General features: G+C 40.2%; 1 protein-coding gene across 7 annotated transcripts in view; it reads right to left on the reverse strand.

The window, feature by feature from the left end:
- Positions 1 to 4,646: 4,646 nt before the first annotated feature.
- The window catches only part of Asb7 (ankyrin repeat and SOCS box containing 7), a 39,057-nt gene continuing 18,680 nt past the window's right edge, over positions 4,647 to 25,023 (reverse strand). For 6 of the 7 annotated variants that reach the window (XM_010611078.3, XM_010611080.3, XM_010611077.3 and 3 more), the window contains 2 exons: positions 21,280 to 21,885; positions 17,866 to 20,867 (listed from right to left, as the gene is read on the reverse strand). In XM_010611078.3, the coding sequence (XP_010609380.1) occupies positions 20,668 to 20,867; positions 21,280 to 21,885 (806 nt within the window). In that variant the 3' untranslated portion in view covers positions 17,866 to 20,667. Of the gene's footprint in view, positions 7,691 to 17,865; positions 20,868 to 21,279; positions 21,886 to 25,023 lie in introns of those variants that run through there. The other variant, XM_010611083.2, reaches the window with a different exon arrangement.

The raw sequence follows: 25,023 nt of genomic DNA on the forward strand, positions 1-25,023 counted from the left end.
GGTCAGCAATTGAGTGACCTTGTGATAGTTCGAGGGTTCGGATACCAGGGCCTTAAACAATCACAGCCACCCTTCACCCACCAAACATCTGCCGGTCAGTGACTACACAAAGCACTGCTCTAGTTGTTGGAGTACAAAGCTCAGGGCCAGATGCCCACCTTCAGGGACTTTTGGCACGGTAGGTAGAGACAGGAAAAAAACAAAGTATTTCCTGTATAGAAAGAGAACTATAGGGTGACCCCTCCCTCTAGGACCTGGTTAGGGCCAGGGGACATGAGCCAATAGTACTCTCTGGGAGACAGTATCATCAGTTTAGACTCAAGGACTGGAACGTCAGTGTAAACTCGAACCACACCATTCTCCAAGTCAGCAACTGCACTGAACCCGCCACGTCTAACTTGGCAATCTTACTTTTTACTTGCCAGATGACGTAAAGGTCTGCAGACTGGTTTAATTTACCTGTCTACTTCTACATAAATTTCAGAAGCCTCCAGATTAAGTAAACAAATACTTTAAAAAGTGTAACAGATAATCACTATCTGATACAAGGATAGTTATTTGAATTCCACTTTAAGACAAAATATCCATGTTCTTCCTCTCCAGATCTCTTTAATTTATATATTAAATGTGAGGGGTAGAGGCAGGAGGATCCCAAGTTCAAGGTCAGCCTGGTCAATCTACAAAGCCGGTGATTCAAAGTGAAAGATAAGGTGACAAAGGGCTGGTGTAATTAAGAGGGCCCCCAAAACTCAAGATGGTTTTTCATGTCAAGATTATTCAAGGGCAGGGATTTAGCTCAGTGTTGCTGCTGCCTGCCTCATAAGCGCAAGGACCTGAGTTCGATCCCTGGTATTTAAAAAAAAAAATTATAATGGAGTTCCAGAGTGAACTTCAGAACATGTTTCATAGGACATTATGGGCATTTTATGGATGTGGAGGGTTTAAATCTAGGAGATGTAACTATGAAACCCTCAGCCTCTCCACCCCATGGCAACACACATGCCATTCTATTACTGCTCTCTTAGAAGTGGATTATCTCTGTTCCCTGGCAAACAATTGAAATCCAAAGAGCTGAAGATCCACTGAAAGATAAAGAAAGCCTGGCTTTTACAGCCCACAGAACCATGCAAGCTCTTCAACTGTTCAGCTTGCCTAGGAGTCATCGCAAACACTGATACTGTAATACTGGTACTGCAGGCGATGTGCCAGGCAAACAAGAGGGAGAGCAGAAATGGTGCAAGAAAAACGGACAAACAACTACTGCATACGCCAATTATACCACTGCAGGGATGCAGCCCCGTGCTGTGAAGCCATGGGCTCCACACCCAGCACTACACACACACAAATAACAAAATAAAACACATACTCCATTTGTGCAGGACATGAAAAGCTGCAGAAAGAGCATGAGATGGTGACGAGAGGGCTCCACCTCAGTCCCCATGCAGCTGCCCTGAGAACTGAGAAGCCGTGTGTGTGTGTGTGTGTGTGTGTGTGTGTGTGTGTGTGTGTGTGTGTAGAAGCTGCAGAAGCTCTGAGCTGGGCGTCTGTAAGGTGCACTCACCTCCTCTGAAGGCTCACAGTGCAGTGGGAGCTGCAGCGAGTCACTGGGGTCTCTTAAAGCTCACCATCATGATGCCACACAAGAGTAGACCACGAGGGTCCACTACCCGGCCACTGTGACAGAAGGGTGGCTGAAGGGATGGGGCTGAGGGGAGGAGGCAAAGGCAATACTGGTAGTAACAGGGCTACCGCACTCACCTGAGATGTGGTGCCAGGGACAGCAGATGCTGTTATCCATCCACATGCCCTCATAGGCCTGAAGAGTCACAGGCTAAAAACCAACAGCCGCACACAGCTAAAACCCTGGAAAGTGGATGCTTTTGGCAAACACTGTTTGAGAGTCAGGCAAGTAAGACCCAGAGTCTGTTCCTAAGGAGCTCCCTGCCCACTACGGTCACAGAAAATGGTTTCTTGGGAACACTCACCATTAACCAGGAAGAATGTTCATCTCAAGGGTTACCCAAGAGGGAAAATGGCTATAGTCTAGACTAGTTTATAAGGTTTTTTTCCAAAATACTGAGCCATACTTCTTCCCAAGTAAGGCAGAGAAAACAAGAACTCTATAAGGGAACTCTAAAATGGGCACACTAATGTACAAGGTCTTCACATGGCCAGGTCCGTACTTGTATATAAGTATGTACTTTGCTGAAGGGTTAAGTGACTGGAATTAAGGGCAGGAAAATCAAGAAACTCTCCAAAGAAATCTAAAGTCACATACAGCAAATCCATGCCCTCCACGTGTTTTGTTTTGTTTTTTTCCTGGTAAAGAAAAAGAAAACAAAGCAGTGACCTGACCCAAACTGTAAGAAGAAAAGCAACATTAGCTCAAGAGTGAACAGCAAGACAAGATATGATTCCATTTGCCAGAAAAAATAGGAAATCTTTGCAGCTGGGTTACCTCTGTATCAGTCACAATGGCTCAGTCTCTTTACTCATTACGTACCCCAGTTTCTCAAACTAAACTGAACCCCGCTGTCCAAATTCAGCCACCTCTGCCCTGATTCATACAATTCTACTTCTCAGAAAAGTGAATCACATCACTACTTCTCAGTGTGATGTCAAGCAAATTACATCCACATTTAAAACGATTTCTTAATAAAAAAATTCCCAAGTGAGAGTTTAAGATGCTAGAACAAACCAAGATTTAGTTTAAAACATTGGTATTAAATAAATTGGTTATAATAATCTCAATGATTACTGATGTGTCATAGGTCATGCTTGTAACAGAAAAACGTTTTGCTTTAATCAGATCCTTCTGATGCTTTATGGGTTTTCAGAATTGAAAAATTGTTTTGCTTGAAGATAAGACGATTGAGAGGAAACACAAGATACTGTGGGGAGAGATGAATGAAAGAACACCTCTAGGCATATAGCACAATCACTAAAGACTTGCTGGGGTGGTGAGAGATCAAGCCCAGCAACAAGGCAGGGTTCGGGGTTTTAGTCCCACACTGATCTCTTAAGAGTCCATTCACAAAATCACCTCCATCTTTTCAAATGTGATTCAGAAAGTGAACTGCGTTCCAGTCACAGAGTTCTTCTGGAAGACTGTGTATAGAACGCACCACTGTCTTTAAGAAATAGAATACAAAACATGGAATGATATTTTCCAGGGACACACAGGGAAAGTCATGGGGTCCAGTGGCACCCCATTGGCTGACATTGTATACTAGGATTGAACCCAGGGCCCTGTGCATGATGGGCAAGCAGCCCCACTGCTCAGTTTCATCTTTAGCTTGCCCTTCACCCCCATATCCCCCTTTATTTTTTCAAGAAAGTCTTGTTAATTTTCTCAGGCTGGCCTCAAACTTGTGATCTTCCTGTCTCAGCCTCCCAAGTAGCAGGAGGTGATGTCACTGTTCCGGGAACACCCTTTGTTTTTTTATTAAGATTTAAGATACCCAACAGGTCACTTAACATTTTTAATAACTTTAACATCTTCATTGGTACTTAAACTAATAAAAGCTCCAACATCAAATAAAGCATCATTTCTTCTGCTTAAGGGAACAGGGTTACAGTAAGTTATACAAATAGTCAGATGATACAAAACTATTTTAGTTCACCTTGGATACCCAACTACATGGGATGTGAAAATAACTGTTTTATCAAGGAGAGAATCTGTTTTATCAATGGCTAGCGTAGGTCATTTTTGCAAACTGTCTTTCAGCTGAGAAAACAATACACTCCTTACATCATATCGGAAAAGGAATGACCTTAAGATTTCCAAGCAATACAGCTATTTTTCAAATCTGAACTCCCCTGCTGACCATTAGAAATTGTTTCAAATGTCCCCCCTTGGCCCTCACTTGTGCCAAACCCTAGACAAATATGCAACAAGGCTGTGATTCCAAAACATCCCGTCTGAGTGGGGTGCTAAGCAATCTATCCTCCCTTTCTTTAGCACCCCATCCTTCATCGAATCTGAGATTTCTCCTCAATCGAGCTATGCTGATATTGCAGGCAGGAAGTGAGAAATTCAGCTCCCGCAGGCTAATAAACTACTGCAAATGCACTGCTGCAACCGCAATCATGTGCTAAGCTGAGGACACCATGATTCAAATTCTGTCTTTGGTCCAGTTTATCCACAAGAGGGAGGTTACAAACACGAACCAGACGCTCCAATGCTGGATGATCGAGACAGTCTGCTGCTGGTTGTTGGTATTCGCAGAATGCATTTTTAAACACTAAAAATAAAAATTGGCCCACCTGCCATCAACATAAAGTGGTACTGTTTTCTGTATCACAGTCTTACCCATCTCCCAATGATCTAAAATGTAGATAAAGGACAGTTTTGTTTCTTTTTACCAAACATCTAGGAATATTAAAAAAATTAAGGCAGATCAAGAATAAAATGTAAGTCAAACAAGTCTCTTAAACCAGATTTTTTTAATTCAAATTGACCCAAAGCAAAATTTACATTACAAAGGAAGAACAAAATACATTATGATATAACACACTGGGAGTTACATGAAAGCTAAATTTGTGGGCAAATGGCCTTATCCCAATCACATCCTGGGCTAGTGAGCAATTCTGAAGGGAAGCTAGAATCTCGATTTCATATGGTCCACTCTGGTAATTACCTATGCTTTCTCATCTCAGGGTGTGCACCTGACAAGCCACACTAGACTCCCTCGCGCTCCAGATGTGCGTGCCTGCACTGCCAGAACACGGAATTTCCAGCAGAAATGCTGTTCCAAGCATGACTGACAATGAACTAAAAAACAAAACAGTTAAGTTCTCCAAACTAACAAGCATGGGTTATTCTGTAGTAAATAGTTTAGAAAATATGGGAATTAAATAATCTAAAAAACATTCTTACTCTGCTGTACATTTATAAACATAAATATTTACAAAAAAAGAGACTTGTTTTCAAAAGATGAGGTTTGCAGTTCATTAATGATCCTAACCTTTTATGAGCTGGTTTCTTTGGTGTACTTGCCCAATATATTTTTATAAAGATTTAGCAATAGGCTGAAACAATAAATTTGAAAAGAAACACAAGAATCAGTGACAAATTTGCTAATATGCTGAACATTTTAGTTAAGAGTCTGGAGAAGCCAATCAGCTGATTTTCTGAAAATATCCATTCTTTCTACCCATCTTGTGGCCACAGAATGCTTCTCTGCCAATCAAATTCAAGTGCGGATCTGCATTTCACCACCGTATTTCCCCATTACCAACTATGAGGCATTTTACTGTTAAATATGATATGTGATTGGGATTTTATTAACAAACATAAAACATTCTTTTTAAGCTTCTGGATAAATCAAAACTCAAACAATAAATAATGAAATTATATACTTCTTCATTAAATAGAAATTTAAATTCAGGAAGAGCTCTCATAATTTTTTTTTTTTTTCTGAAGTCACAGCAGCAACACAGAACAAAGAATTTACCTTAATCTGAACCTTTTACTTGGGATTCCCTGACTCACATTCAGTGGCTTAGTCTGGAAACCTTTGAAGGCTGGGACGAGAATGTCATTTTAAGCGAAGTGAATAAATAAATACACACATGTGGGGATAAGCCCGGTGCAAATGGAACATTAACATCACTGCTCAGAGTGCAGGATCCCAGGCACCTCCTGCTTCCTCGTCTGCCTGGGCCCAGGGTTTCAGAAGGAATGTTCAGTTCATTTCCGGATGTATGACTTAACGCTGTTAAGGCACCTCACCCCTGGGCTGGGTAGTAAAGAATAAGAAGCACAGTTTAGGGCTGTCTTCACTAGGGACTCTCTCAGAGACACATCAATGAGGAAAAGGTGAGACCACCCATGCCTACCCGTCAGGCTCCAGCCACAGTTAAGGATGCGTACCGCACTGGCTCCATGCTGCCTGGCAAGAGTCTGTGGGCAGCATCAGTGGCTCCCCGAATAATCCTTTTGCCTGTAGCTGTCCATTCGTCAGAAACCTGCACACTGCCCAGGCACAAGCAGATCAGATACCGTGACACCAGGGCTACTCTGCAGCAGCGAGAGCAAATAGCACTGCCAGCTCTGGGAAAGGTAAAGCCAGAGTAGACTCCTAATTCTGTTTAGTTATGTTTCTAGGAAAAATAATTTTATACTTTATGACTTGAAACTAGAAACGCAGACAAGAAAAGCCCTTCATCTTGTAAACTTCAGTTAACAAATTTATTAACAATGTGTAAATATTATGAAGTTTCCCAAAGCACAAATGATTCTGGGACATTTAAAAAGGTTCTTCTGAAACTCACGTCATGATGAACGAAGCAGAGAACTCCTGTGGGACCTTTTCCACTGTCACTTTATCGCAGCCACGCTTATTCTGCACACATATGCCTGAGCCACTCAGAAAACAAAACAACTGTCCTTAAAGGCTTTACTGTACATAACTTTAAAATAGCAGGAAATGTTCAATTAGCATGTTAGGAATTAGCCAGACTTACAAATGTGCACCTATTAAGAGGTTTTACTCTTAAAATATTTTTATTTAAAAACCAGGAAGAAGAAAACCACCCCTCCCAATCATTTAACCATTAAAACCAAATGGTATAACAGTAGTTTGGGCTATTTTTAGGGGAGATTCTACCACCAGGATATAAAATTTGCTACTTAAAGTGAAATTAAAAAAAAAAAAAAAAGCTTAAAATGGAATTGCAACTGACATACTACAGGCCTGCAATGAAAATTAAAGTGGCGATTCCTGTTTTCACAGGTATGTCAAAGCCAGCTGTGGAATGACCAACAGAGTAAAATAATGGATAGAATACACCAGAAACAGTATTGCACTAGAGGCGCTGTTTTAAAAACAGAATATACTGGCTTTATAAAATTATTTTCTTTCCCATTTTTTTTTTTTTAAGTACAATTCAACTACAGACAAAAGCTGAGACACAATGTCTCAGGGTAGTGTCCTACAGTTGTTAAAAAAAAAAAAAAAGTTAAAAACAAGAGCACACCCAAAGGAAAGCAGAGGTACTGGATTTATCATCTGAAAGCTACATTAATTAGAAAAAGAAGAACAGTTTGAATAGCCAATTTGTATTCATTAAAAGTAAATGAAGTGCCAGCATGACTTTAAATCTTTTCTTGGGGCATTTTCCAGTATAACCCAAGACCCTCTGGGTGAAACTGGACCTTCAAACTGTAGTAAGTGTTCTGCTGGTTTCTAGTACCATGCTCACCAATGAAACTATTAATTTGGAAAGGGTGAATTCTTCACTCCAAACCTGCTTGTGTCATTTAGGAAAAACAATTTTTCTAAATGCAGTGTGGTATAGAAAGTTTGGACCTTTTAAACTTGGACCAAGAAATCAAATTAAGACCTTCAAGCATGTGGTGTGTATCTGTTCATATATATAAAAAATCGTTCCCCTACAATGAAAACCAACCAAACAAACAAAAAACCTAAAAGTGTATACCTGCTTTCTGACTTCAGAGCAAATCAGAAATTGCATAGGATATACTTTGTGCAAGGCAAAATGCCTCGTAAGTATCTGGAACATAACTTGCTCAGAGTCTTCGTATATCAGATATCATCAAATTTGTGTTTTAAGTAGTCTTTCATGACCTTGGCAATTGGTAGTTCATCAAGAAGCTTTAGATTTTGAAGGCCTATACACTGTCGAATTTTAATTCGGCACAGGTCCTGTAAGTTTCTGGGTTGTCCTAAAAAGACAGAAAAAAAGAAAATGTTACAAAGCTGAAAAGCGTAATATTTAAGTCAGGTTTTGAAGTTTCAAAAGGAACCGTTTCACTGGAAAGTGCTCCCAACAGATTACTCGCAAAGGACTGGAAGGACACCAACTAAACAAAGTCTCCTCAGTACCTTCCTGCGACCTCTTGGCTGGTCCTTTCCCCATCCGCTGTGATATGGCAGATATTCCCACCTCCACTTCACAAAGGATGTTCAGTCGCAGAGACGTAAATACACTACTCAATGTGTCACACAAACAACGAAGTCTTAGTCGGAGACTAAAATCAGTTCTTCTGATGCTGGGCCTGGTATTCTTTCCATTCCCAAGCAAAATTCTGGTCTTGTCCTGAGGAGACCTCTACTAGGCTGGTGAGCCTCTGCAAGCCAATCACTTCTTGGGGGCCTCAGCTTCTCCATCTGCAAAGCACAGGCTGAACAAGATATTCTCTACCATGTGTCCTTTTGGCTCTTCCTCTGGGACGCTATGGCCTCAAAACCTATCGCAATTCTAGTGAAGCTTTCCAAACACCTGTACACCTGTTCATGGTCACTCAGGACAAAGGAGACCCCTGGTTGTGAGGAGGGCCGCGAGGGGCAGAGGGAGGGAGTGTGACACAGCACCTCAGGAGAGTCTGATGCTTCTGCCCCCAGCCTCACGCCCAGCCCACCTGCCACATAGTCCTCCTACCATTCAAATCCAGGGGAAAATAATCAAGTCCAATTTCTTTCACTTTCAAATGCTTTGTTTCACATCACAACCATACAGACAGCCACAGACAAAAGCAGACAGCGCTTCAACAGTGTTTGGATTCACATACTCTGTGCTCTTCTACTAAATGGTAATGATAATGGAAGCTAACAGATGTGTTGAATGCTCACACTGTGCCATGTATTGGTATGAGCTCTTGACATGTACTAACTCCTTCAGTCCCTTTATGAAATACTTTGATCATATCCCCATTCCCTTGACAGCCTCAGAGATTAAGTACCACGCTTAAAGCCAAGTAGATGCTGTATTTCCATGGCTCTGAGGTCTCCAAACTCCCTTTTCACTTTGAAAAGTGATTGAGAACCCCAAAGAACTTTGATCTAGGCTGTTTATATGATAATCACCATATCAGAAATTAAAACAGAACTTTTACAGATATGCATTCACTTAGAATAAAAATAGACACATGACATATGAAAATTATAACATTATGAAAAATCTTTTCTCCAAAAGAAAACAAAGAAATGGTGAGAGGAGTGGCATTTTTTTTACATTATTTGCAATGCTTTTTCATGTGTGGCTTAATAAACAATGCATGAAATTTCATATAGGCTTCTGCATTCAATCTGTTAAGGTGAAATCACATCATCCAGCCTCTGGAAAATTCCAAGAAGAGGTATGAAAAGGACAAACAATGTCTCACTCAGTATTATTATGAAAATCATTTTGATTTCACAGATACCATGAAAGTATGGGGCCTGGGGACTGGAAGGCTTCCCAAGCATACCTGAAAACCACTGCTATCTTAGTACTTTATCCTTTGCTTGAAATGAACTTGTTCATAATGATCACCATTACTTAAAATTAGGTGGTTCTTCATAACTGAAAAAGGCTCCTTCAGAATCAGACCTCTGAGGTGGGCATGGTGGTGCCTATCTGTAATCCCAGCACTCAGGAGCCTGATTGCCACGAGTTCGAGGCCAGCCTGGAGTACATGGTAAGTTCAAGTCTAGCCTGATCTACATAGCAAGACCATGTCTCAAAAAAAAAAAAAAAAAAAATCAGACCCCTGCTCTAGAAGGCTTGGATGAACACTGCTTTCTGAGAGTACTTAATGCAGGCACAGTCTCAGAAGTGAGCATTTCCTTGGAAATGTCTATCAACTAGGGCACGTATGTCTGTGTGTCCACAGATGCTGCAGGAGGACCCCTGCATGGATGTCACATGCACACTCTTGCATCTCTGGGTGACATTATGTCACCTCTATCTTCAGATCTGTGCCAAGATGTTATGAGAGGAGGTGAGGTCCAGCTCCCAATCGGGTAAGATACCCACAGAGCTATCCTCTTTTATGACGCATACCAATACCGAGGCTGATTCTTACATTTACATATCTGGTGCTTATAAATTAGTGCCCATCTTCCTCATTAATTACAACACGTTCCACGAGGGCAGGACCATTTCTGACTCTGTTCACCAGTGTAAACCCAATACCTGACACAGCGCTCAACAAACATTAGTTGAACAAATTAATACTTAATAAGCTTCTCTTAAAGTATAAAGCAGTCGACTCACTGAAAAACACACCCATGTCAACAGCAAGTCAATCCTAACTTGTTCTGAATTATTTTTCATCATCAGCTGGGCTACCTTTGGGAAGGGAATAAATTATTGTCCCTTTTCAATAAATGCTCATAGTATCTGACCTGCTAATGTAACCCAGAATATGAATTAAATGTAAATCTCTTCGAATTTCATTTTACTAATAGGTGGCAGATTTTTTTAAAGTGTAATTTTAATGAAAAGAACCACCACCATGTATTCAGACAAAAATCAGAAGAGGATAAAGGTGGTATATATAAGGATACATGCACATTTAAATGAAAGCATTGTCAACAAAATGGTAAAAATGACATTAATGGGATTTGCTTAGCTAAGATAAAAAGAAATGAGACAGGTTATATACTGGGCGAACTTCAGACAGCTGTGTATTGTGGTAGACAGTTCCTTACAAAGAGGACCACAGGGTTTTCTGTCCCTCGTGCTCTGCGGCCTTCACTAAATGACTGGGAAAAGCAAACACATATAAATAACTGGTAAGGATGGCAGTAATTCCAACATCGTTATATTCATACTCTTCCCATTAGTAGTTTATCATTTAATGGTTTAAAGCATTAGTCAATTATTTTACTTAGCTGCTCTATGCTGTTTTCTGGAGCATCTTGCCTGGGGCCTATCCCCTTGCAAACTGGCTCATCCAGGTGGCTGGGGAGTCTGTGACAGCAGCTGGTGGTAGCTCAGCCAGGACTGTCCAGGCCGAAATACAATGGAAGTGCTTTACTCAATGGACATTCTGGGCCTAGATAGGGGGCAACATTTACTGATTTTTCTTTTATGCAGTGTACTGAGGCATCCATTACTATTTTGGGAGACTGTTATCTCCTAAAGATTCCTTGATCATGTGATGTGTAACTCCTGTCTGTAGAATTATCTTTCACAACAGAGACACAGCAGAGTGGTTAAAAGCACCCAGCCTGCAGCCAGTCCACATGGGTCTGGCTCCTGCCCATCACGTACACTCAACATGACCTTGGGAAAGGGATTTGGTCTCCTGCCTCCTTGCCTTATAATAATAGCACTCATCTCAAAAGCTTTACAAGCATTAAAAAAGCCTAATTTTGGTAAAACGCTGAGACACTAAGCACACAATAGTATTTGCTAACTAAATTTTCACCTATTAATTATTAACACTATTTAAAAGGATAGTGTTTGTTTTTTCCCCTAGTCCTGGGGACTGGACCCAAGGCCTTTACACTAATCTATACCCCCAACCCTTTCTTATTTTTTGAGACAGGGATAATGTAGGTCATTGAGTTGCCCAGGCTAGGCTCAAATTTGTGATCTTCCTTCCTCAGCCTGTCAGAATGCTGGGATTTCACGTGCCACATGCCCAGCAATGTTTTCTTCTTGCTCCCAGGAAAGCAGAAGGTCCTTTTCCTGGAAGGTCGAGTCTTCATCTTCCTGATGTTAAGAGAAAAACAAAACTAACTGAAGGTAGAACAGTGAAGGAGCAAGTGGCAATCCATTACTGGGAAATAAGTCTCGGGCAAGCTGGTGGAAAACCCATTTTGGAAATTACCACATAACGTGAATTAGGCAGAGATGTGAGGACTTTTAACCTCATAAAAAGATGTGCACTAATGAGCAGAGGTGTATAATTATAGGGTCTCCATTTATATAGAGAATATTAACTCATCTTACCATATATCAGCATTGTTGAATCAACAGTGGGCTAAATGACAAAGAGTAATACTACTCAAGTGTAATTACTATTATTCTTAAGACTATAACAGCAGTCTTTTTTCAGGAATAGATTACGGTTAAAGAGTATCTTGTCAACAGATCTCTTAAGAGTACTTACAGAACACCCACTACATACGGGATGGCGTTCTGTCTCAAAGATGAAAGAGGCATGGGAAGAGGGGGAGGAGGAAGCAGAGGAAGAGAAAGATGAGAAAGAATGAAGGGAATGAAAGCAAAATAAAATAAAATAAAGACAAATGCTTTAATAGGCATTTACTTAGAAAATTAGTTCACACCCCGCGCATGGGTTATAACATGGGAAAGGTGAGGAACACGCCCCAAAGGAGTATGATTTAAGAAATAATAAACACTTCGGGGGATGCAGAAAAACTACAAGGTATTCAGACTAATGAACTACAATGGAATTACATAACAGTTCAAAGCGTTATGAGTCTTTCCTTTCTGTAAAGAAGCCCATCATTAGTAATAATGGGGTTGGTATAAAATAGGAAATCAGGCTTTAAAGGGTCCAGTTTAGTAAAAATTACCAAACTAGTGACAGCTGCATGATGTAGAAAATTATATACGCGACACCATCATCCCTCGACATCGCCATTACATTTACCGTAGGACAAATTTATTTATTTGGATAGAAATACCTGGAGTCACAAATGTAAACAGAGAGAGGAAACACTTTTAAATAGCCCAAGTGAACCACATGGGCATTTCTGGGGCAGAGGAAGCTGGAGGTGGAGGGCAGCATGTGAAGAAAGGGACTTGGCCTCCCCAAGATTTCACACAATCTGACCACTTCTTCCTTCAAGAACCTCTCCCTCTGTCTGAGGTCATCTTCTGGAGTGGTCCGCTCCGGTGCCTCACTTTTTTCTCAGCTTCCCATTTTAAAATCCTACCATAAACACATTGCATGCCTTTGCTCTTCCCTCTGAACTCCTCTCTCGGAGACATTACGAAATGTGCTAAAAAATCTTATTTATAGGACCAACAGTTTCTAGCATGCCTTAAAATGAAAACCATATTCTTTCAGAATCCAAATGTACACATTAGCCTTCTGACATTTGTCTGCTATCTTTTTTCATAGGCAAATGAGCTTGGACCCGTATTTTCCATTTGCACTAAACAAAACCATAGATGGCTTAGTAACAAATGACAAGAAATTTCTAGACGCCACCATTAAAAGTAGAAAGTTATCAGGGCCAGGGATTTAGCCCAGAGGTTTGGTGGCCTGCCTTGCAAGCACAAGGACCGGAGTTCAATCCCCAGTACCAAAAAAAAAAAAAGTAGAAAGTCAAGTCAGGTGTGCTGATATGTATCTGTAACCCTAGCATTCTAGGAGGCTAAGGCAAGAGGACTGCAGGTTTGAGCCCAGCCTGGGCAACTTCATAAGGTGCCGTAACAAAAGAAAAGCATTTGCTGGGGATGTACCTCAGTGCAAAGGCCTTGGATTCAATCCCCGGTACTGAAAATAAAAATGTAATAAGTAATACAAACACTATGAAAAAAATGCAGGGTGAGGGATTTTCTATGTCAAAGAACCTTAAAATACAGTACAGTTTGATTTTTAACTGTGTAGTATTTATTTTTTAAAGTGATTTTTAATAATTAAGAGTGGCAAATCTGGCAAAAAATATCAAATGTATTAGAAAAATAATCAAAACAAACCTTAGTTAAAATGTGCTACACACATTTTTACAGAGTTACACTATATAATATAGTTCTGATAAATCATTCTACAAAAACAAAAACAAAAAAATTAAAGAAGCCCTGGAGAGAAACCCCACAGACAAGGGCACTGACGCCGAGGCATTCTGGATCACCTGTTCACATTCCTACTGCTGTACTTACTGGATTTAGCTTAGAAAGCCACAGCTACTTCCTTTTCTTAAAACATGGGATCCAGGATCTTTATTAGTCCTTTTTAAGAAAAGCTTTTTGTTGTTGTTGTTTGTTTTGTTTTTGGCCATGCTGGGGTTTTAACCCAGGGCCTTACACATGCCAGGTAAGTGCTCTACCACTGAGCTACATTCCCAAACTTAAAGTTCTGTTTGGTTTAAATCTGAAATCTTGTTTTCAGAATTTTACTTCTGCAAACAGTACTTTTGTTTTTGCAAAAGTATAGTACTTAACTATCGCTGAAATCTAAACAAAAACATTTCTGGTTACTGTGATATTTATAAAGTAGTATTTTTAAACATCTGTGACTGATGTTCCACAAAGCCACTAGCTTAAGTACTTGACAGATGAAGCCTCCCATGAAACAGTTTACACAACTCAATTCCCATCTACTTAATCTTTTTCTTTCAGAAACGAGTTAGTCAATTTCTTAAAGCACACACATCAAAATGCAACCCAGTCCCACCTTTCACACACCACTGATGCACACTAAGAGTTGTTTCCAGTCTGTGAACAGTGTCCTCTAGAAAACAGATCACTGCCTTAACCCCTGCCCTAAGAATAATCTAGACCAGGGCGTCACGCTGCAGGAATCGCCAGTGCTATGTGTGAGGAAGCTGTCCAAGTTAGCTGCTGACACTCACAAACTAAACAAATAAATATGTAATAAAACTCTCATTTTTTTTTAAATTCAGGGACTTGGCGCTTCGGATAACATTACCCTGCATTTGAACACTAGCCTCTAGAATCCAAGGTACTAGTCTTTCCAGCTGATATGAATCAAGTCCATTTTACCCTACAATAATATCCGTAGAGCCTTAATTTTACAGATAAACTTATAGAATCACCAAGCTCCAGGGATCATAAGAGCTAAGTATGCTGGCATATGGCAGGCTATTAAACTACTTAAATAGCTATTTTAGCCATTTTAACTATTTAAGTATCTATTAAAAGCAATCAAATATCAAAACGTTTCGTATTACCCAAAAAATTAAACCTTAAAGAGAAATAAGTTAGAGTCATCAAATTTTAAAATATTTGGCTTACAGGACGCCCTTAAAAAATCTGAATGTAGAAACTACATGGTGGTAGGTTTCAATTTTTTTTTTACTGTAAGGACCTCTTTGCACCTTTAAAATGGGAAGACCACAAATAATTCTTATTATGTGAGTTATACTGGTGTATATTTACCATAGTTAGAGAACTCATAAATTTCAGGAACATTTATTGATTCATTTAGAAAATAACAGTAATAAATTCATCAGTTGAAATAATAGAGCTACTTTCTGAAACACTGTTTACACAATTTTGTAAATTTCCTTTAATGTCTGGCTTCACAGATCTCTTCATATACTTATCTGTTGCGATATGCTCATTGTCTGGAATGGACTACCTGAAGAAAACCCAGCCTGACTCAGATGCATAGTTGGAAAGCGAAGGAACGGTTTAATAGCTTTTTTCAGATGACTGTGAATCTTCCGTGATATTCTATGACAACTAGACAAGTCGTGGTTTCTTGAATGTTCATCTCAATTGAGTCTGAAACCACACTGATGAACTTCTGTACACTTTTAGTTCAAAGTCTACTGGTATATATTGTACTTTGAATGGATTTTTTTTTTTAACCCATATGTGATTCTGTAAGACTGCAAATTAGTCACTGGAAAATAAGGTTCATTAGGTTATGTGTATCTTCCTAATGTTGACCAATTTCATTACATGATTATCAAAAGCCACTTTTTTTACTATCTCCACTGATCTCAGAGAAGTCCTTACATATTTGGCAAATATAAGTTTTATGGGACTAGAACACTTCACTATGAGCTCCTACTGTGTGGGGCTGCTGCCTGGGTTCACACTAACACACCAGTAGTGTGCTCTGTCTATGGCTTGTACACCATCCATCAAGTGCAATGGCAGCACAGTGAAAAGCTCCAGTAACACTCTGAAAGATGTTTGGGCCTTAAAACAGTATTGAGAGCTCCTAGGAGTCCATACTTGAAATACACGTGTGAACCAAAACAGAAAAAAAAATAGTTTTTTTGTTTGGTTTTAAATCACAAGCAGTAGGAAATCAATTGCCTTGAAAGGCAAGAATTTTAAAAAGGGATCTTGAGGACAATGGGCCAATTCCCCCCTTTGTGAGAAGCAGAAACAGATCCATATGGCAGAGGATGAGAAGTAGATAATTTGCCTGAGATATTAGGCAAGTCAGTCGTGAGGCTGTCAGGAGCTCTCTCCACCACCCGGTTCTGCTGATTTAACAGCAATTCCAAGAGGGACTGTGGGGATGTTCTGGGGAGACATGGGCCTCGGATCCCAGTGGTCAAAACACTACTCAGCTCGAAGGAACATGGCAGGATGTGCTTTCCACATTCTAAGTAATAATGATAAAATTAAATAAACTTCTAGTTTCTGCTCCAACATGTAAAGAACTTGGAAGTTGTTCCCATCTTTAAAGAAGAAAAAAACATGAACACACTCAAAATCAATGACTTTTCTCAGATTTGCTTGTAAATGAAGCTGCAAGGCAAACCTTTACCAAAAGCTCTGTGGAGAGAAAACCAGGGGCCATAGCTAAGATCTGCTTATCTTGAGTAGAGCCACCACAGCCAGGGCGTGGAGGGACACTTACGTGTTTAAGTCTGCGTGTGGACTAGTGGGAGTCAGAGTGTCATGGTCTCAGGAAGCCCTTGGCCATCTGAGTTTTACATCCAGGAACCCACCAGAAGGACTCCAGAAGCTTCTCCGTAACAATGGCCTGCCTGCTCTCCAGTGAAAGGACTTTGCCAGAGTCTTAGCCCGATGGACCTTTCTCTGATTTCAACCCCCTCTGGCAGCAAAGGGTTGGGAAATATATAAGTAAGAAAGGCTTGTGAAGGTAACAGCCCAAAGACTGAAAGACTGAGCTTTAAAAGACTGCAGGTTGTTGACTCCAACACACACCCTAAAACTGCACTGACAGAGCTCCAGGGTAGTAACAGTGGGCTGAATCTGGAAGATCTGCCAGGCACAGATCCCTCAGAAGAATACGTAAGGAAGCTCAAAGTCAAAAGCATGGTGGGGGCAAAAACAAGGACACCGGAGGAATGAGAACCTTCTAGCACCAACAGTTGCACCAAACATTGTATGCAGCTCCACTCCTAGCCAGATTAATAGAAAACCTTACATCACGCAGGGAGTGGTGGTACATGCCTCTAACTGTAGCTATTTGGAAGGCTGACCCAAGAGGATCTCAAGTTCAGGTCCAGCCTGGGCAATTTAGCTAGACCATGTCTCAAAATAAATAGGGCTGGTAGAACACTTATCTATGCAAGGTCCAGAGTACAAACCCCAGAACCACAAAAAAAAAACCTTATATTAAAAGTTTATCTATCTCAGTTACCATTACCCTCTATATCATGTCTAGTTTCAATAAAAAATTCCAAGCCGTGCTAATAGGCACGATAAAATCTAAAAAGATGAAGGACTCATCAGAACAAGACTTGAGCGTTGCAATTACCAGTCAGGGAATTGAAAATAGCTATGATTATTAATTTAAAACTCATGAAAATATGACAGTAACAGTAAAACTCTGACTACTGTCCTACTGAAGTAGCAGTTCTGCAGAGGTAGTGTTTCCCAGACAGTTCAGATATCAACGTCACTGCACAGTGAGGATGGGGTGACCAGATGACCCCTCTGAAGCTATGTCCCTAAGTGACTGTACCATCTTTGCCTTCTGATGTGAAAGGATTTCCTACATAGAAAGCAGACCATGGCATCTTCTGTGAATGATCTTGTCAAACATGGAAGCAGTCTTCTTTCAACTGGCGCCATCTAGTGGGGCGCCCTCCCCTTTACTGCTCTCTCTGTGGAGACTAGACTGGTGTTCTGGGAAACTTTCCTCCACTTTCCACAGCATCTGTATAAGAAACTGCAGGCTGTCAGCTCTCTCTGGCCTTCTCTATCCCCTACAGAAATGGCTCACAGTTCCTGCTTTACTATGTCTGTAATTTGTGCTTGAGTACTAAACTCTACTACTTCTCTGAACAAAATTTCAGGCACAAAACCATTAAAGTGTCATCTTTTTTATAAGATTAAAAGTCCTTGCTAATCACTGCCTGAGGTCCAGCTTTCTGGGGGAATTTATTTTCTTTCTTTCTTCCTGCCTTCCTTTCTCTTTTTCTTTTGAGACAAAGTTTCACTGTGTAGTTCAGGCTGGCCTTGAACTCGTGGCAATCCTCCTGCCTTAGCCTCCCAAGGGCTGGGATTACAGGTGTGCCTCACCATGCCTGGCTTCTCTTTCCTAAGACTTCATACTCTGAGAACAACTACTCAGTCCATTAATTGACTAAGGGAGTTTACAATGTGGGGCAGGGAGGTGATAAGAAGGAAAACAAAACAAAACAAAACAAAAACCACTGAATTACAATCTGATTTCTCATGGTGCATTTTATTATTTTAACCATATCCTCAAGGTAAGCTCTACTAACAAGTCTTTTCACAAAATCATAAAATTATACCTCCGTAACAACTTTTTTTTGTTGTTATGCCCATATCTTATGTACAAATGGGACTTTCTCTTTGGAACTGGTCAAACATTCCTATAGTTTCTGCGCTCCACTTCTAACTAAAGAACTGTAACCCACTCCCACACACCAGAACACCCAGGGTCCTCCTAGCTCCTGACTGGCATTGGTGTAAGCATGTGCCCTTGGTTCAGCTTTACAGGTGCGCGCCTGCATGGCGCTGGGAATCAGTGCCTACTTAAGTGTGTGGCTAGCACCCTGCTTGTTTCAGCCTCGTCCTACTCCCAGCCCTGGGACAAGGGGCCCTTTATCTCCTGATCCTGGGAGCTTCAGTCTGCAATGGACTGCCGTAAGAATGTTTGTCCTTGACACCTTCTCTATTTGTCACTGGCCACACACCTCCACTGTTGTTTTCCTTTTTGTTCATTTGTTCCACATACCCTTCCCCATTTTCTTTTGGGAGCACAAATAAAAAAATAAAAACAAAAACTAATGTCTCATAAACACGGCTAACCAGTCAGTGAGAAGCTGCTGCTCACTCTCCTCAGGGGGCTCTCTGGCAGCCCAGTCTATGTTTCTTGCTCCTGGACACAGAGAAGCTTCTCCTTCACTTGCTGGCTCTCTGCAGGAGCCACCACGGTGCCCTCCAGGGTGGGAGAAGCTGAGAGTTCCAAGTCTGTGGAAGAGCTCAGTCTGGGTGCAGGTGAACACTGACAGCAGCAGCCCTATGGCCTCTCCCTCCACTCAATGCAAATAGAGCTCCTAAAGACACTACTTGATTAAGAAAGATACTACCTGATTACCAAGCCAGTCAAATTGAGAATTGCTGTTCGTATGCAATGTTTTATACAGCATTTTTATGGCAACTTCTCCAAAAAGCTGTAGTTTTTAAATTTCAGGATTATATTTTGAAGTTTCTTCCAATTTAAATAACCTACTTCTAATCAAAAGGATGCGACAGACGGTAAGATGGCCCTGCATAAAGACCACCATGAAGTATCTCTGCTGTCCTTCCTTTGGAGGAGTTTGAGTCCCCATACCAGAAGCCAACAGCTTGGTGTCTGGAGGTCCAGTGAGCAGTGGCCTCAGGGCGAGAGGAGCTCACAGATCTGCATCGATGCCCTCCAAGTTACCAGTCAGACAGTCACCCAGCATTCACGGAGGACCTGCAGGGTGCAGGGCTCTGCTTGTGTGTAGCAGAGAGCCCACACATACAGCTAGGCCGTGATGATGCTTCTGCCTGCCCCTGTTTTCAGGTACCTACCCAGCAGTTCCTTCCAGGCAACTTGCTGCATGTAAAATAGGAGTCTTGGGCAGAATAAAAATCAAAAAGATTCACCCAGTTGGTAGAAAACTAGTCCTTGCTGGTTCATCCACCCTCATTTTATTAGTTACATATTTTATTTTGAAACACTTACATAGCATTTAAAATGTGCCAGGCATGGTTTAAAGTAGGATATGACTCTTATTTAATCTTCATAACAAGCCTGAAGGATAGATATTATTTTTTTAATTTTAAGAGGAGGACACTGAGGTACTGAGAGGTTAGCTAACAGTTAGCTAACCCAAGGTCACAGCTAACGTGTGGTAGGAGTTACGGCTGGAACTTGAGCAGACTAACTCTAGTCTGCTCACTGAGCAAAATGTTTAACAAAGGGGACTGAGGTGTATGTAACTTGCTTTTCTAAGGACAACCACACTGCATCAACTACTCATCTCTAGTTCGGAAGTTAAAAGGGTAATGACAAAAACATACAAGGCAACCAGCAGCACCCTATCTCTAGCCTTTGGCTACCTGTGTGTGTCTCAGAAGCTTTCTGCAAGAGAACCTGTGCCAGACAGCCCTCTCCATGGCAGAAAGGTCGGTGCAGACCAAAGCAAAGACATTACCACTTATGGCCATTTAAATTTAAATTAATTATAAGTAAATCACATTAAAAACTCAGTCCCTTCAGTGGCATGACCACGTAAGAAGTACGTGGGGCCAAATGCTCCCACACTGGACAGCACAGAGACAAAATGCCTATCATCACACAAAGCACCAAGTTTGACCCAAGTGTGATTTCTTTTTGCACTTTAGTCTGAATACATTACTAGGAATAACTTCATCTCCCTTTCATTAAAAATACAAAAAAATCAAATTACATTTTATTTAATCATAAAGCAAAAGCTGAGTTTTGAGGGACAGAGTGGACTATTTTTAAGCAAGCCAAGTAAATCTTGTGCCTGCTGGTACCCGGTAGCCCGGATGTTAACATGTCTTCTATAACAGTGACTGAAAGTTTGAAACCAGTGAGGAAAAGGCACTCATTAGGAAAGAAAGCAGATAGCAAAATCAATTTTTTTTAAATACTTTAACTTTGTGTGTTGGATGTTAACCTCTGGGACATGTACACAAGGGCTGAGATAAAAGCTAGACAAGAGAGGGCAGCTAAGTCCACGCAAACTAATCCTCCCATCAGAAAACAACTCAGACACATGTGCTGCTACATAAGGTGAGTGACACTGGCAGTACTTAAAACAGTAACAAAAAGCCCCCCACAAAAAACAGGTCAGATAAAAATGGAAGCCGTGTGGCCCAGGGACAGTAGAGCCAAATTCTCCACTGACCCACTGAGGATAAATGTTTTCTAGTACCCTGAACTTCTATACTAGGATACCCAAACCAATAATACTTCCGTTCCATCTTGTGTGGGTTCACATGAAGTAGAAAAGCTGTAATTAAAACATAAAAACCTTAACTGTAACATTCCAGAACATTTCCATACTTCAGGGAATCTAAAATCCAAAATTCTGATTCCTCAGTCTGAAGTCTATAGAATCCCAGCACGACTTTTTTTTTTTTTTAACCAGTAGGAATTGCCTTTGCTACCATAGATCTTTGTTTGGAAATTCTCTTTCTATCCTTTTCCCCATTTTTTGCCTCTCACCTTTACTGTCTCTAAATTGCTTTTAGTAACACAATTGAATTTAGAACTTTAAAAAAAATGTTTTGGGATGAATACAGCATTACTTACCAAGCAGGACTTATAGGAATGATACTGTGTACAACGCCTTAAGCTCCTCAGAAGATTTAAATTTAAAAAGGAAAAGCTGCAACAACAATAATAATAATGATATTACATACTTGTGACTTCTTGTAAGAAATCCAAACACGGTCGACTACTTCCGGAAATACTTATTGAAACAGCCAGTGGGGTCTGGCCTTCATAGTTCCTCGTGTTCGTGTCCGCTCCATAGTTATATAACATCCGTGCACACAGCACATCATCCCGAAGGGCAGACAAGTGTAAAGGAGTCTGCCCATCTTCTAAGCGCCCCAAGTTTGTGTCTGCCCCCCTCTGAAGGAACATCCGACAGTATGAGTGATTGCTTTTGATCACAGCATAGCGCAACAGGAAGCCATTCTGGATGTCAATGTTAGCGTTGTGGTCCAGGAGGATTTTCACACAGCTTGACCTCTCCCGGATGATGGCGAGCTGAAGTGGCGTGGTACCTTTATCACTGAGTGGGTCAACCTCGGCCTTGAACTCCAGAAGGAGGCGGACAAATGAGTCCCTACCGTAGTGCGCAGCCACATGGAGGGGAGTCCAGCCATCGTTGCTTTTCGCGTTGATAATGTCACTCCTGTACTCAGATTCTAACATCAAGCGAGCAATCCGGGCCCTGCCATGCATGGCTGCGTAATGAAGAGCAGTGAAGCCTCCGATTAAGTCCTTTACCGTGGGATCAGCTAGAGTTAAAACAAAAAAATGAAAACGTAAGTGCACTCTAAGATGAAACAAGGCACTCTACCATGGCACAACATGCCAATTCTCACACAAAACGGGAAGGGACCAAACATAAGAAAGAACACCATGTACTTTCTTTCCTCAGTTTAAATAAAGTCTAGTTTCGATGGAAAATAAATTTTGGTAGCGCTATCAAGCCTGAGTTAATGCAGAAGGACTTAAAAAGTGTTTTAAAAGACATAGGGTTCAGATCATCGCATCCCTTGTCTTTGCTCAATCAACTGCCTTTGGCTTCTTAACTATCATCTCTGTTTTAGTTCATATTTTTCTGTTTTGAAACTTGTTTTATTTTTCTCTTGTGCTTCTTCTTGATCTTAAAGAGAAGCATGTGTAGCAGCAACATCTGCTGCTCTCAATCACAGATGTACTATGGTCTGGAAGACTGTTGTGTTAGGGTGCATTAGAAAAAAAATTCCTATAGTCTATAAAAATTCCAAAGCATGCAAGATATATGTTAAGTAACCTTGATAAATCATGTTTTCATAAAATAAAACACGACACTGAATTCTTCACATTACATGGGCTTGCAAGTTTACAAGAATTAAGCAATGCAATTATGTGAAAAATTGGGAGAAAACTCAGTACTGTATGAACATTATTTTTTAAAAGATTTCAAAACATCTAAACTGACTGAAGGTGGGGATAATCTGCTCTGTGACTCCATAAGTCACATACTTTTGTCATTTGCCCTGCTTTGTCATGAAGCCAAAGGTCAGCTCTCTGGAGCTCATGTCCCACTGGCATCCTAAGCAGCGGGGAGAACAGGGAGAAGAAGTGCTAACTCTATCCTGTGCCTGCCACTTCCCAGAAGCCAGAGATTCAGTATGAGGCTAAACTGGTCAGAGCCAGCTACTGTACCGGTATTACAATGCTTTCTTCTTATAAAAGTCATCCTTAATTTTTTGTTTAGGAAAGAGAAAAAGATCAGTAGGGTTTCTCACAGACAAAGTGCCTCCCAAGTTATGTATTGTTTAGTAAAGTGTTATTTAGTTCTAGAACATATTGTACTAGCTGAGTTCTCTTAGAAAAATCTATGAAGCAGAAAATTATATGTTAAAATATGAATAACACTGTGGGGCATGAAAATTTCAGTCAAGGAGTTGCTAACAAAAACTGCAAAGTAGCATTTTTTAGATAAACTTTATTATTTGAATTTCTAAAAATATTTAACATAAAGTGATAGCACACAATGGTAGTATCATTCTTATCTGTTTGGAGAAAGTGAGGGTATCACTTCTGTGTTGGTCTTAACTAAAAAAGTACACAGTACTGATTTACTATGTGACATTAAAAAAGCAGGCTGGAACATTATAGCCAAGTATTCTGCTGCCATCTGCTGGTACAGCATAAACAAGAATGAGTAATGGTTTATTCTGAAGGATGAGGCTGAGCTCTCAGGCCACTCATATCTGTTTCATACAGACTACCTCACTTACCTGCAGCTAAGCAAAGAAAAATATAAAGTCTGAGTGATCCCCTCCTATTCAAATGGAAAACACATCTTGCCAAAACATCATTTCTAATCACTACCTGGCTGAGCAACTATTTCCAGATAGTCCCTCTTGATCATTGAGTGCAATTTAAGACTATGCCATCTTTCACTCCTCCCACCTGTCACCCACCAGGGGTGCCTGAGAAGGTCCTTATGTACATCTTATACTTGTGCTATAGTACAATTAAAACTGTGTTACATGAAATTGCACTTGCATCTTTGGTTTCCACTTCAGGTCTTTTTAAACTTCTACTTATGTTTTCGTGCTGAGCTGAGAAAAAACACAGATGAATACACACAGCACTGATCTGATTGGTCTCAGTAAAAATCATTCAGATGAATTAACTGACTGCACCCTGTGAACATGGTACAGAATAAACAGTGGAAGAATAATGACACATACATTGTATAATTACTATCCTCAAGGAAGTAACAATGTGAGGGATTAAAAGGCAAGTGAAGGTAGAAATAAAACTTAATTCAGGATTAATATTAGCCAATGTAATAAGACAAGAAAAAGATCACATTTATAAAGCAATTGAAACTACAAAACATGTAGATAGAAATTCACTAAGAAATGCATAAGGCATATGTAAAGTGAACTTCTTTACTGAATTTACCTCACTTCTACCATGTCTGCTCAAATGTCCCTTTACCAAAAAACCTTCCTGGAACACTCTTAACAACCCACCAAACTTGTTACTTATTCTTCTTAACAAACATCTTTCCCCAGGTGAGAACAATTTTAAATAAGATGTAACAATCTCAACAAACCCATTCAAATCTACTGGAAAATTGTAATGCATTTATAAATGAATGGAAAGAAACATTTTCTATGTTGACTGTCACTTTTTCCTACCAGCTTTACTGAGCTAAAATAAAATTTACTCATTTGAAGTCTACTGATGAGTTCTTATAATTATACAGTGACATAACCAGAATCCAGTCAAATTATAGAATATTTCCATCATCTCGAAAATGTCCTTTAGGCCCCTTTAAAGTCAATTCTCCATTCAGATGATGGGGCCCAAGCTAAACTCCGGTCAATAAAAGTAAAGTTTTGCCTTTTCTAGAATTTCATATGAATGGAATCATATGTAAACTTTTGTTTTTTGCTTATTTTATGTACCGCATTTTAAAAATTAATCTATGTCACTGTATGTATCAGCAATTAATTCCTTTGCATTGGTGAACACAATTTTATGATATAAAATGTTTTTGAACCATTAGTGAGGATATGGACATTTGGGGTCTTTCCGAGTTGAGGCCATTTAAATGACACTACTGTGACTGCTGACATGTAAATGTGTGTGTGGATATAGTTTTTCATTTTAGTTGAGTAGATACATAGGAGAGAACTTTTGGGTCATACGTTAAATGTATAGTTTGGAAGACCAGCCAAGTTGTTAGTTTCTAGTGGTAACACCAATTTACATTTGTGGCAGTGATACATCAGATTTCCAGTTGTTCCATACTGTGGCACTGTGAAATTATGCCTTAATATACTATTATCATTTCTTTAATAGTTTTTGTTTTTCAATATTTCTTTAAAACAGTATCATTTTTATCTTTTTTTTTTTTTTTTTTT

This window comes from Fukomys damarensis, unplaced genomic scaffold (genome assembly GCF_012274545.1).
Source record: "Fukomys damarensis isolate Sample0158 unplaced genomic scaffold, DMR_v1.0_HiC HiC_scaffold_7, whole genome shotgun sequence".
In the NCBI taxonomy this organism is placed as follows: Eukaryota; Metazoa; Chordata; class Mammalia; order Rodentia; family Bathyergidae; genus Fukomys; species Fukomys damarensis.